At 43.5% G+C, this 12321-nt stretch overlaps 1 protein-coding gene across 3 annotated transcripts in view; it reads left to right on the forward strand.

The window, feature by feature from the left end:
• The first annotated feature begins 789 nt into the window (after window positions 1–789).
• The window catches only part of antxr2a (ANTXR cell adhesion molecule 2a), a 43523-nt gene continuing 31991 nt past the window's right edge, over window positions 790–12321 (forward strand). For 2 of the 3 annotated variants that reach the window (XR_006955762.1, XM_047016636.1), the window contains exons 1-9: window positions 791–1312; window positions 3480–3551; window positions 5711–5782; window positions 5918–5999; window positions 8521–8625; window positions 8735–8803; window positions 9026–9106; window positions 10820–10880; window positions 11004–11099. Coding sequence is in view for 2 of the 3 variants with exons in the window: in XM_047016636.1 (XP_046872592.1) it covers window positions 1143–1312; window positions 3480–3551; window positions 5711–5782; window positions 5918–5999; window positions 8521–8625; window positions 8735–8803; window positions 9026–9106; window positions 10820–10880; window positions 11004–11099 (808 nt within the window). In the remaining variant the exon portion in view is untranslated. Of the gene's footprint in view, window positions 1313–3479; window positions 3552–5710; window positions 5783–5917; window positions 6000–8520; window positions 8626–8734; window positions 8804–9025; window positions 9107–10819; window positions 10881–11003; window positions 11100–12321 lie in introns of all 3 variants that reach the window. The other variant, XM_047016637.1, reaches the window with a different exon arrangement.

Raw genomic sequence — 12321 nt, forward strand, 5'->3', positions numbered from 1 at the left:
GGACAGTTTTCATTTTCATTTAATTGTGAACACACATTTCTGTCATTTTATTCATTTAGCAGATGCTATCCAAATCCAAACAGTGCATATAGAAAGGACAGTAGAAGATTAAGGATCAGTGCATAGTGCATACAGTACTTCGTGGTCAAAGTCAAGAACAGTCTATTTAATAGCCACATTGCAAAGGAACCACATTTAGGTTATTGTTGATGATTGTTTCAACATCGGCACTTAGGAATGATTGGCTGGACCTGATGTTAGTTTCCTCCAGGATCACAATGAGAGACTTGTTGCTTTTGTAGGTTTGTTGTAACTGTCTTAAATTTTTTGTACTCGCCGTGAATATATTATTGTAGCTTGTTTCTTTCCACAGGTACACTGTTGCCCTTTTGAGGTTATTGCTGTATAATTGTAACTTGTCGTCAGTGCTGTTGTGTAGTCTTCGCCTTCTTCCTCCCTTTGTAAGGAACATTGACGAGTTATTTTATGTACGTTGAACAAATGTAAACATGGAAGAGTTGCTAGTTCGCGTAAGCAAACAACAATGACTGGTTTCATCATTCAGTAGCCGAACAGTTTGTTTCGCTCCACTATGCAACAATTACTGCAGCGTCAAAATTGTAAGAGATATGAGGAAATAAACTACAATTACGATCTAAAAGAGTACATGAAGTCTGTGTATTTAACAGTTAACGGTGTGAATAGCGTTTAACCACATCGCGGAAAGATGCTGCAGCTGTTTGATGCGCGGCCTCAGGACCTACATCTGGCTCAAAGTCACGCATGCGCGTATTTAATAACGTTTACTCGGGGTGTGTTGTGTTAAAAAATACTTTTGGAATGTTTTATTACATCACTTCCATGATTAGGACGCGTAGAGCAGGGGTTTTGTCAACATCATAGTGGTAGTCATTAAAAAAAACATGAAGAAATCTTGTCGTTGACGTCAGTTTGGGGGTTTTCTATATTTTGCAAGAAGCACGGTCACTTAGTTTGAGTGTATCTCTGGCATGTTGTGTTCCTAACCAGGAAAGTTAAGGTCTGTCTTGATTGTCTACTAGTCGAGATCGTCGAGGGACTGTTGGACGTTTACCGGGCTGTATGATATCGCATGAAAAGTTAATAGCTTGAATCGAGCCAAAATGTTTCAACAGCTGTCCACCTCGACAACGAAGCAGAATCGTTTTTACTTGAATACTCACTGGACTTCTGTAACAGCAGTTATAATTCTACTAACTTTGTTTGCGTCGTCTTGTCATGCAGAGGAAGCCTCGTGTCACGGAGCGTATGATTTATACTTTGTTTTAGACAGGTAAGTCGCTACAATATACGTAGTTACTGATGTATTCATAAAAAAATGTGTGTACTGTAACGAATGCTACTACAACGGGACAACTGATAAGCCGTGGATACAGTTGTGTCCGTTGAGCTATCGCAGCAGTCAGATAGTTAACGTGATTTGGCGTTGCTGGCACAGCCAATGATTGAATTAGGTTAAAGGCGATGGTCCTGCATCACTGAAATGGCTGAAATGATTGTCACGCTGAAGTTCAACTCAGGGTAAAATGGTGATGTTGGCAGACACAAGGCTAGAGTGTCTCTAAATGCACTTGGAATAACACTAGAATAATTATTTATCTTCATTAACTATACAAGCAGTCTGCAGTCATGCCTGGTCCATACAGCATGATTTGTATAAACCGTGATACTTGTTGATTTGGGTGGCACAAAGAGACTAGATTTATCAGAATCAGAAACAGCTTCATTTGCCAAGTAAGTTTGTAAGCACAAACAAGGAATTTACTATAGGGCATATCTAACTCCAACTCATTCATACCCAATTAGCACCCTAATGCCAGTTTGGGTAATTGTCAGATTCACCATTAACTAAGTAATGTTCTATTTTTCACCTCATACATCAACAGGAAGCCAACATGCTTGGTGGCAAATGCTCTTTCTTATATTTTTCCCCAAACTTGGAATCATGCCATTTTTCTGAAGCTGTTCAGTGTCCATATTTCCTGCCCAGAGCAAAGCCCTCCACCCCAAACTAAATTATACAATTACTCAATGATGGCAGAGATAGTGTTGGCCCAACTGACAAAGTAGGTCATTCCAGCCTGTATGGGTTTGAATACTGGTTCTGTAAATACTCTGACCCTGGCCAGATAGAGTATCTTTGATTAGTGTTAGTGTTCACTCTGTTAGTGTTCACTCTGTTAGTGTTCACTCTGTTAGTATTCACTCTGTTAGTATTCACTCTGTTAGTGTTCACTCTGTTAGTGTTCACTCTGTTAGTAGTCACTCTGTTAGTAGTCACTCTGTTAGTGTTCACTCTGTTAGTGTTCACTCTGTTAGTGTTCACTCTGGCGATGCATAGTTGCCCCAATTTTATTTAGTGGTTGGAGAGGCCCGCTCAGGTACTCAGGGTAGTGTGACATCCAGTATATTAAGGTTATGCAGAGTAGTTGGTTAGCCCTAGCCTGGGCACTGGCCTGGGCACCGGCCTGGGCACCGTAGGCTAGTGATCAATAAAAAGTTGCGTAGCCTATAACCAAACTTATTAAGACTATTTGTTCATCTGAGCTACAATAGTGTTATTCGGTCAGCTCAGCTAGTGTTCGCTAGGTCAGCTCAGCTAGTGTTAGCTAGGTCAGCTCAGCTAGCGTTAGCTAGGTCAGCTCAACTAGTGTTAGCTAGATCAACTAGTGTTAGGGTGGATAGGCACTGGGCCTCCGTCTCAGCAGAGTTCTACTCTCTAGTCGTTGATAAAGACATTGACCTTGTCTTTGGACTTGAGGGAGGAGAGGGGGTGTGTGAAAGATGGGAGTCCTAATGGTCTAACTCCTGTGTTTTATGTTCTCTGCACATACATTGAATTGTAATTATTAGTTTAATTACCTCTCTGTCATTTCATCAAGGGCACATTTTACACACTATGTTCATATTGGTCCCTTTGACTTATAGATAGGGGTAAGAAGGGCTTATAGGACTCACCCAACATCCTTCGTCCTTCCCTTAGTTAAATTAATGTATATTTTTTGAGGATTGATAACATTTTGAATCAATGTACATTTATTACCACAAATGATCCAACAAACTTGATGATCCAGACTTTGATTCCTGTTAATCTGAGACTTTTGGCTAGATTTGTGGTTTATATTTTGTAGGTTGGGATTGGTCTAGTACAAAGTACTGTTTTCCTGCTGTTAGACTACTTCCATAACACAAATTCTAACTATCTCATAAAAGTTAAGCTCCCTTAACTTTTAATTCCCTATCCATCCTGACCCCTTAACCCAACTCATGGAGGGTTCTTCAAAGCCAGTGTGGTTAGCTTTGATCCCATTGCAGAGTGCTGGTCTAACATTTATATGACTCATTCGGTTCTGGATTAACAGCACACTTCAAACTTAACCACAGGAGATACTAACTCAGCACAGCAAGTCAGCATGATGACTACAGCGCCTCTGTTGCAGGTCTGGAAGTGTGGCGAACGACTGGGGAGAAATTTACGCCTTTGTGAAGAATCTTACTGACCGGTTTGTGAGGTGAGTATGTTGTCATGACCACAAGAATGGTCAAAGGACATTTTGGGCATACTGGGCCTTTTATACCGTGTGTTTGGTGACATTCAATCAACTCCTCCACCAGTTGGATGATATTTAGCACCCAGTTCCGATCATAAATTGTTGCGTAGTACACCTCCATGTGTCCAGCCCGCTTGCTATAAAGGAAAGTCAACTAGATTCACAGATTGAATTTTTAGCTTGCATAACGTTTGACTCAATGGTACGTGCCAGTACAGACGGTTAGCGACCCAGCCAGAATGAAGCGGTTTGTTGAAGAAAATAGCAAATGCACCAGGAGGGAGTGGGTGGCAGAGAAGGATCATCGTTCTGGGCTGTGAGAATGGCCATTTGTACAGGGAGGGGGGGGTCCAGATCCACACATATCCCCCTTTCCACATAGAGGCTGAGAGGCAGAGAATGTACAGTAAGGAACACAGGAAGGCAAGGACAATCTGCTACACAATGTTTACCAGGAGCACTTCTGCTATGCCATGTGGGGCGGCCTGCTGGACCGCTTTCTTCCTTCCCTACCGGATATTTCTTTGGCATGGCTGTCTCTTTGTGGTGAATCCAAGGCAAAAACTCAAGTTTTTCATCAGGATTGAAAGCCTGAGCCTAATACGTCACAACAAACATACAGAAGTTCAACAATACACAGGAGAACTGAAATATGTACATACTGTATGGTCAACCGATTTGACTATTTAAATACGCACTATTTGTAGTTTACATAGCAGAATTGACACACAACTACATGTTTAGTTTGACAGGTCTAGCTCTTGCATTTGTGAATTAAATGGATGGTTTTTTTCTCAGAAGTTCCCATTCAAAATTTAGAAAGTCAGCTGTGCAGAAATGAAGTAACCTAGATGCTGCAGCTGTCTTCTTGTTACGAAGGCCATGTGGATTAAAGGTTGTGCTCCTGTGGGGGTGGATGGCAGTGAGGCCAGGTGTTGTGGAGGAGAAGCAGTGCCTTGTGTTCTGAAGCCTTCACACTCTGAGGGTTAAAAGCCTTCACTCTGGGAGGGTTTACTTAACTGTTAAGTAAAAGATAAATGACTTGCTTCACCGAGTTGAATTGTTGTCACGGTTATACCCTGCTAGTGTATATAGAATGGTCCAGCCTAGATCTACAACTAGGGGAAGCAAGTGGAAGAACTGAGAAATCTGAGCAGAACATCAAGATAACAGAAATGTAGTGTAATAAGTATAGCTTGTTGAGCAACCGTAATGGACTGTTCACTGTACAGAAAAGGGTGTTTCTTTATTGGTTAGTACTCTAGTTAGTTAGATGGAAACAAAAAGTAGAAACTCCACTAATGTTTTTGGAAAGGGAAACCTTTACAAAGTATACACATTTCAAGGATGTGTATTAAACCTAAGCTAGTTATTCTCACATAGCTGTGTTAACTAAATACAATTCCTACATTTGTAACTTGATAAATGTTTCCAATGAGAGACCGTTGTCTGATGACACAGATAGTTGGCCAGTAGTGTTTTCTTGGAAACTAACACAAGTGTGCACTAACTTATTCACACCCCCAGTCAGTGGCAGGTACAAATATACAGTATTTTGTAATAGGATGTATGAGTCATCCCTATGACAACCTGTTTCCTGTCCATGTTTCAGCTCACCACTTCCTTTTCCCCACCAGAAGTACAGACAGAAGGACAATGTTCTTTGCCTGAACTCATTTTATAATAAAGCATGATTAAAACAGTATTTTATTATTTATTTGTTCATTTAATGAACAGACAGAGAGAGAGTCTGAGAGACATGAGTGTCTTTGATCAGTTTTTTAAAACCAAATCCTTTGATCTTGAATGCCATGCTGAAATCACAACTCTATAAGGTTGTTTTTGTTGGCATCCAAAACAGATGTGTGGAATTGAAGTGATGCAACAAGTAGGAGCCAGAATACTGTAATATATACTTCTAGTAAGAGTCAGAATACTGTTATATATATATATATATATATATATATACTTCTAGTAGGAGCCAGAATACTGTTATACATGTACTTCTAGTAAGAGTCAGAATACTGTTATATATATACTTCTAGTAGGAGCTGGAATACTGTATCACACATACTTTTCTCTTCGTCACTTGAATTTAATAATCTGTTTTTACTCTCCAGCCCAAGTATGAGGGTGTCCTTTATTGTGTTCTCAGCACAAGCACAAGTCCTGTTACCTCTAACTGGAGATAGGTATGGTATGAAAAGCTCTACTTAGCAGAATAGTAATAACTTATGTAACCACTGGAAATTAATGAAACATTCCATTGTTAAGATCTTGACATTCTGCCTTCTGAGGTGTCAGTGGATTCCCTTTTGTTTTTCTAGTTACAAAATCGAGGAGGGCCTGAGACGACTAAAGGATGTGAAGCCAGCAGGTGAAACGTTCATGCATGAGGGCATTAAAGAGGTACGGCACCACCTTTTCTACTAGGTTACAAGCGCCTGTTCAGACCGGAAACTCTCAAGGTTTCTCTATAAACTCTTAATTGGGTGTGCCTGCCTTTGACAAGACTAACGGAAGCTAACTAGCTAGCTACAGTCACAAACATCACTAACGCCACAACATCACAAACCTGTGGGTGATTACTGAGTAGAACATCAGTACAGTAGCTCGTTATAGCTTCTGGGTTAGGGTTAACTTCATCTACATTATGAACTTTAATGCAGATTTTAGATTGGTTCAAATGTAGCCGTCATCACTGCGCTCCGTTATCACGTGACAGGGAGCTAACACGCAAAAAATGTGAAGAGCTGAAAAGATAATATGACATTTTTCGGTGGGTGCACCTAACTTTTGAAAGTTTAAACTTGGTGCTACCAAGTGAAAAAGTTAATTTCAAGCCCTACTGTGTTTCCAGGCTGTTATACCAACACCTTGTATTTTTGCCCTTCATCGTAGTACTGGTTAGCTCTAGCAATCCCAGTCCCACACAGCAGTAGGCTAGTTAGCTCAGCTGTACAAGTTACTTACCAGTCTAATGGTCAGGTCTGAAGCTAGGAGCAAAACGGAGCACAGCTGGCATCTCCAGGTGAGCAAAAGGGTCCATTATGGCTGCTAGGATGTGCTCTTCTGTAGCTGAAAATTTCCCTAGAAGTGAAAAACTTATGGGGAAGTTTAAGTAGTTTAGGACCATCTTGCACATGATTGCCCATTTTCTTCATTTTGATGCAAATGTTTCAATTCTGTTAAGGCTGCCATATGGCTCCAGTGGTGTGTGCTAGAAAGTGGGATTGTCATTTAACATTACAGTCCCTTTGGTGCAAATGAACGACTGTCCCACACGAATGTCCGAGTGACAGGTGACAAAAGGGTTTGATCATTCAGGTTCCTGCCAATACAGCCCTACAGCACCATCACCATTCCCTCTTGCATGAAGGGAAATTAGAAGAGAACCCTGTTTCATTCTACACTTCGCTTTTAGTATTTTGAATTGTAAATGAGAAGCAACAAATGCATGCTTTTTAATATACGCAATCTTTATAAATAATAAGTATGTATACTTATTTAAAATATACAGAAATATCAGTTGTAAAATGTAAGTAGACACATGAAAATTCTCAATGTTTGGATGTTAGATATTAGTTTAAACAAAGGTTTGGAGGTGATATAGTAATACAAGAAAAACAAATAAAATGGCCCAGCTGCAACCGATGCAAGCACACCTCATCCTCGGCACACCTCACCCTCGATGCACCTCACCCTCGATGCACCTCACCCTCGGCACACCTCACCCTCGACGCACCTCACCCTCGATGCACCTCACCCTCGATGCACCTCACCCTCGATGCACCTCACCCTCGATGCACCTCACCCTCGGCACACCTCACCCTCGATGCACCTCACCCTCGATGCACCTCACCCTCGATGCACCTCACCCTCGATGCACCTCACCCTCGGCACACCTCACCCTCGGCGCACCTCACCCTCGACGCACCTCACCCTCGACGCACCTCACCCTCGATGCACCTCACCCTCGATGCACCTCACCCTCGATGCACCTCACCCTCGATGCACCTCACCCTCGATGCACCTCACCCTCGGCACACCTCACCCTCGGCACACCTCACCCTCGGCGCACCTCACCCTCGATGCACCTCACCCTCGATGCACCTCACCCTCGATGCACCTCACCCTCGATGCACCTCACCCTCGGCACACCTCACCCTCGATGCACCTCACCCTCGATGCACCTCACCCTCGATGCACCTCACCCTCGATGCACCTCACCCTCGGCACACCTCACCCTCGGCACACCTCACCCTCGACGCACCTCACCCTAGACACAGATCACCCTCAACGCACCTCACCCTCGAAGCACCTCACCCTCGACGCACCTCACCCTAGACACAGATCACCCTCAACGCACCTCACCCTCGGCACACCTCACCCTCGATGCACCTCACCCTCGATGCACCTCACCCTCGACGCACCTCATCCTCGGCGCACCTCACCCTCGACGCACCTCACCCTCGGCACACCTCACCCTCGACGCACCTCACCCTCGGCGCACCTCACCCTCGACGCACCTCACCCTCGATGCACCTCACCCTCGATGCACCTCACCCTCGATGCACCTCATCCTCGGCACACCTCACCCTCGAAGCACCTCACCCTCGATGCACCTCACCCTCGGCGCACCTCACCCTCGATGCACCTCACCCTCGATGCACCTCATCCTCGGCACACCTCACCCTCGATGCACCTCACCCTCGATGCACCTCACCCTCGGCACAGATCACCCTCGACGCAGATCACCCTCAACGCACCTCACCCTCGGTACACCTCACCCTCGACACAGATCACCCTAGACACAGATCACCCTCAACGCACCTCACCCTCGACGCACCTCACCCTAGGCACAGATCACACTCTCTCTAGTTGTCCAATTATCATTTTGCTTTCTTTCTTCTTTTCTGATATCCATCAGGCCTCTGAACAGATAAAAGCACAGACCCAAAAGTCCTCCAGCATCATTCTTGCTTTGACTGATGGGAAACTTGATGTCTACGTACATGAGCTCACAATAAAGGAGGTGAGGGTCAAATTCTTTTTATGCTTTTTACTTTTGCATTAAATGCAGAACGTGTTATACACAAGAATAATGTTGGCTTTTTTTCCTTGCATTTTACACGTCCCTGCAGGCAGATGAAGCTCGTAAACATGGTGCGAGAGTTTACTGTGTTGGGATCAAGGACTTTGATGAGCAACAGGTATGAATAATACAGATATTATTAAATGAAATGTAATGTAAATTGTGTGTGTACAGTATGATTGACCTTAGGCAGCAGTGCTTTCTTCTTTCAGTATTCTTTCAGCCATCTCTCCTTAGGGTCAATCATACATCCTGCCTTAACTTTAGACTTAATGAAAACAGGAGTGAGAAAATAAGTTAACTCTGTAACTTCTTTGTTTGATGTTGCTTCCACCAACAGCTTGCTGAAGTAGCTGACACCAAAGATCAAGTGTTCCCTGTCAAAGATGGCTTCCATGCACTCAAAGGCATTGTGAACTCAGTAAGTCAGTTCCATAATTGTTCTTTCATTGTATTGACTGTAGTTTACTGTGGTTTTGGATGAAAAATGGACTCATCTGATTTCCAAAGTAGTATATTTGATAAAATGATGAATGACCTCTGCAGATGTGGGCAGGCATGGCAGTAACTGCCAGGTTTCTTATCTTAGATCTCTGAAACAATCAGATTATCTCGCTATGAAATTAGTACTAAGAAACTGACACTGCCATGTATTTATCTGCATCATAGTGAAACAAGACGTTATATATTACTAGGAAGAGCTGCTTCACTGAGCAGGGTGTAGCAAATGTGCTCCATGAACTCATGCTCTAAGACGTTAAGGACAACAACTTACATTGTTTCCAAATGAGCAGAGAACTTCTTTTGTGGTCAGTAATCCTAGAGGAATAACTAGTTCACCAGCTCCTCACTAGGATTCCTAGGGATTGAGATCATCTATGGAGCCTTTCTGTACTGAACTTTGCCACGGATGTTGCATTTGTCTGGAGAGATCAAGATCTAATGCTGGTGTTACTTTATTTAACCAAACATTTGAGTATTTCTGTGGTAAATAAAAAGCTTGAATCATCACTGCTGTTATTCGGACAAATGGACCTGGTGTTTTGTTAGCAGGCTTCTTACATCAATATTACTACATAACTAATACATTCTGTTGAAAATTATTGATGGAAAGAACATCAAGGACAGAAGGTTGAGTTTAACTCTATGAATCCATGTTAGTTAAACTCCATGAATCCATGTTGGTTAAACTCCATGAATCCATGTTGGGGTTAGTGTAACTCCATGAATCCATGTTGGTTAAACTCCATGAATCCATGTTGGGGTTAGTGTAACTCCATGAATCCATGTTGGGGTTAGTGTAACTCCATGAATCCATGTTGGGGTTAGTGTAACTCCATGCTTCACACACTTTATCCTATTTACCCCTGACACTCTACTGAAAAAAAAACGTACTGATAAACCTCAAAATAGAGTTATCCAAGAGTCATCCTCAGACACCACCAAAATCCCCAAGCAACCCTGGCCAACACATTTGGATAGCGGCCACTTCAGCCTATAAATAATAAAGTCATCAGGGCTCTGAGATATGGAATAGCTTCCTTCCAGTCCAGCCGGCACCTCTGATCTGTAATTAGACACAGAAATAGTGTTGAATAGCAGCAGCCTCTGTCTTCCTCCCTCGACTGACTAACCACCCCTCCTCAGCCCTTTCACGATGCCATATCAAGCTATCAGATTTAATAAGCTCACTGTAAATGTTCCTTCCACTTCAGATTGAAGTTTTGCCCAACATCAAATGAAAGGTCCAAGTGCTATATATTGCAGTTAATATGCTCCTTTTTACCGATTGTGTACGCAGATTTGCATAGTTTGTCCTTTGTTGATTTATTGGATCATAGTAGATAGTGTGCTCGTATGACAGTGGGCTCACACAGGCCTCTTTATATGATAATGTAGGCTCGCTGAGGTTTAATAGAACGAAGGGATGTAATAGTCTTGCATAATTTCGCCATAAAGGCTGACAGAGCTCCCAATGCCTCTGCGGCTCGCCTGGCGAGGCTGGCCCACAGCAAACACTCAGGTGTCCTAATCTGTTTCCAAACTTGACAGAGGTGATAACGGTCCAGCCTGATGTATGTATTCAACACAATAGCGCACCGTATTCATGCCCTCTTCTTCTTCTGTTGTGCAGATCTTGAAGCAGTCGTGCACAGAGATCCTGCGAGTGGAGCCCTCCAGCGTGTGTGTGAACCGTACGTGTGTCAGCAGTCTCACCCATCCACTGTCTGTCATCGGAGGTACTTTGTAAAAGGTTAGGCACTCAGTAAAGGCTTTCTCCATTACTATCTTCTCCATCTTGTTTGTTTACATACCAGAGTCCTTTGACATTGTCCTCCGAGGGAACGGTTTCACCCTTGGCAGAAGCAGCGAGGGGGTTGTGTGCAGCTTCATAGTCAACCACCAGACCTTCGGTGAGTATCCTGTTCAGCTGCAGTGGTTTGTGTCCGTCCTGTTCAGCTGCAGTGGGTTAGGGCTAGGGTTGTTCAGCTGCAGTGGGTTAGGGCTAGGGTTGTTCAGCTGCAGTGGGTTAGGGCTAGGGTTGTTCAGCTGCAGTGGGTTAGGGCTAGGGTTGTTCAGCTGCAGTGGGTTAGGGCTAGGGTTGTTCAGCTGCAGTGGGTTATGGTTGTTCAGCTGCAGTGGGTTAGGGCTAGGGTTGTTCAGCTGCAGTGGGTTAGGGCTAGGGTTGTTCAGCTGCAGTGGGTTAGGGCTAGGGTTGTTCAGCTGCAGTGGGTTAGGGCTAGGGTTGTTCAGCTGCAGTGGGTTAGGGCTAGGGTTGTTCAGCTGCAATGGGTTAGGGCTAGGCTTGTTCAGCTGCAGTGAGTTAGGGCTAGGGTTGTTCAGGTGATTTGTCTTTTGACACTCAGATGATGTTGGGTTGTTTGCTTTATTAAAGGAATATTTTGACACAATTTCAGAATCAGGTACATCTTGCTTGATTTCGACCCTGCACAGCAAGGCTAAACTGGAAAGAAAGCTTTGGAGGTGAGGGGCCCTTGGATGGGAGAGTGTTCTGCTGTTTTACACTGTTGATGCTAAACGGAAGGAACAGAACTTACCAGAGCCAGTGTGAAGCAGTGTGAAGCAGTGTGAAGCAGTGTGAAGCAGTGTGAAGCAGTCTGAAGCAGTCTGAAGCAGTGTGAAGCAGTGTGAAGCAGTATTAGCACCTTCGTGCCATTTCATGTATTATTTTTGTATCACCAAAAAACCAAAAGGAAAAAAAACATGCAAACAAGATCTACGAGTCTGATTACAACAGAGCTGTTTATGGGTCATTGGGTTTTATCATTTCCACCCTGCAGTCTGTTTTGTCAAGAAATAGATTTTTGCAGAAAGCATACTGGATTTGGCACTTGGAGCAGCTTTTCAATCTTTTGCTTGGCTACAGGAAACCATTTGGTTAAAACTGATTGCTGCCAATACGGCTCTCTTGCTCCAAAGTTAACTCAGTTGACTGAAATAGTTTTCAGTCATTTATCTGAATCAAGAGATGACCACCAGCAGATGTCTCTCTGCTGGTCCTTTTCAGTTGTGTCTGTCAGTCTCCCACTTGGGGCCTATTTATTCCAACAGGCTTTTCGCATGTTTTCCCTCAACCTTATGTAGCAAGATGGCCACCTTTTATAATTATGGACA

This window comes from Hypomesus transpacificus, unplaced genomic scaffold (genome assembly GCF_021917145.1).
Source record: "Hypomesus transpacificus isolate Combined female unplaced genomic scaffold, fHypTra1 scaffold_42, whole genome shotgun sequence".
In the NCBI taxonomy this organism is placed as follows: domain Eukaryota; kingdom Metazoa; phylum Chordata; class Actinopteri; order Osmeriformes; family Osmeridae; genus Hypomesus; species Hypomesus transpacificus.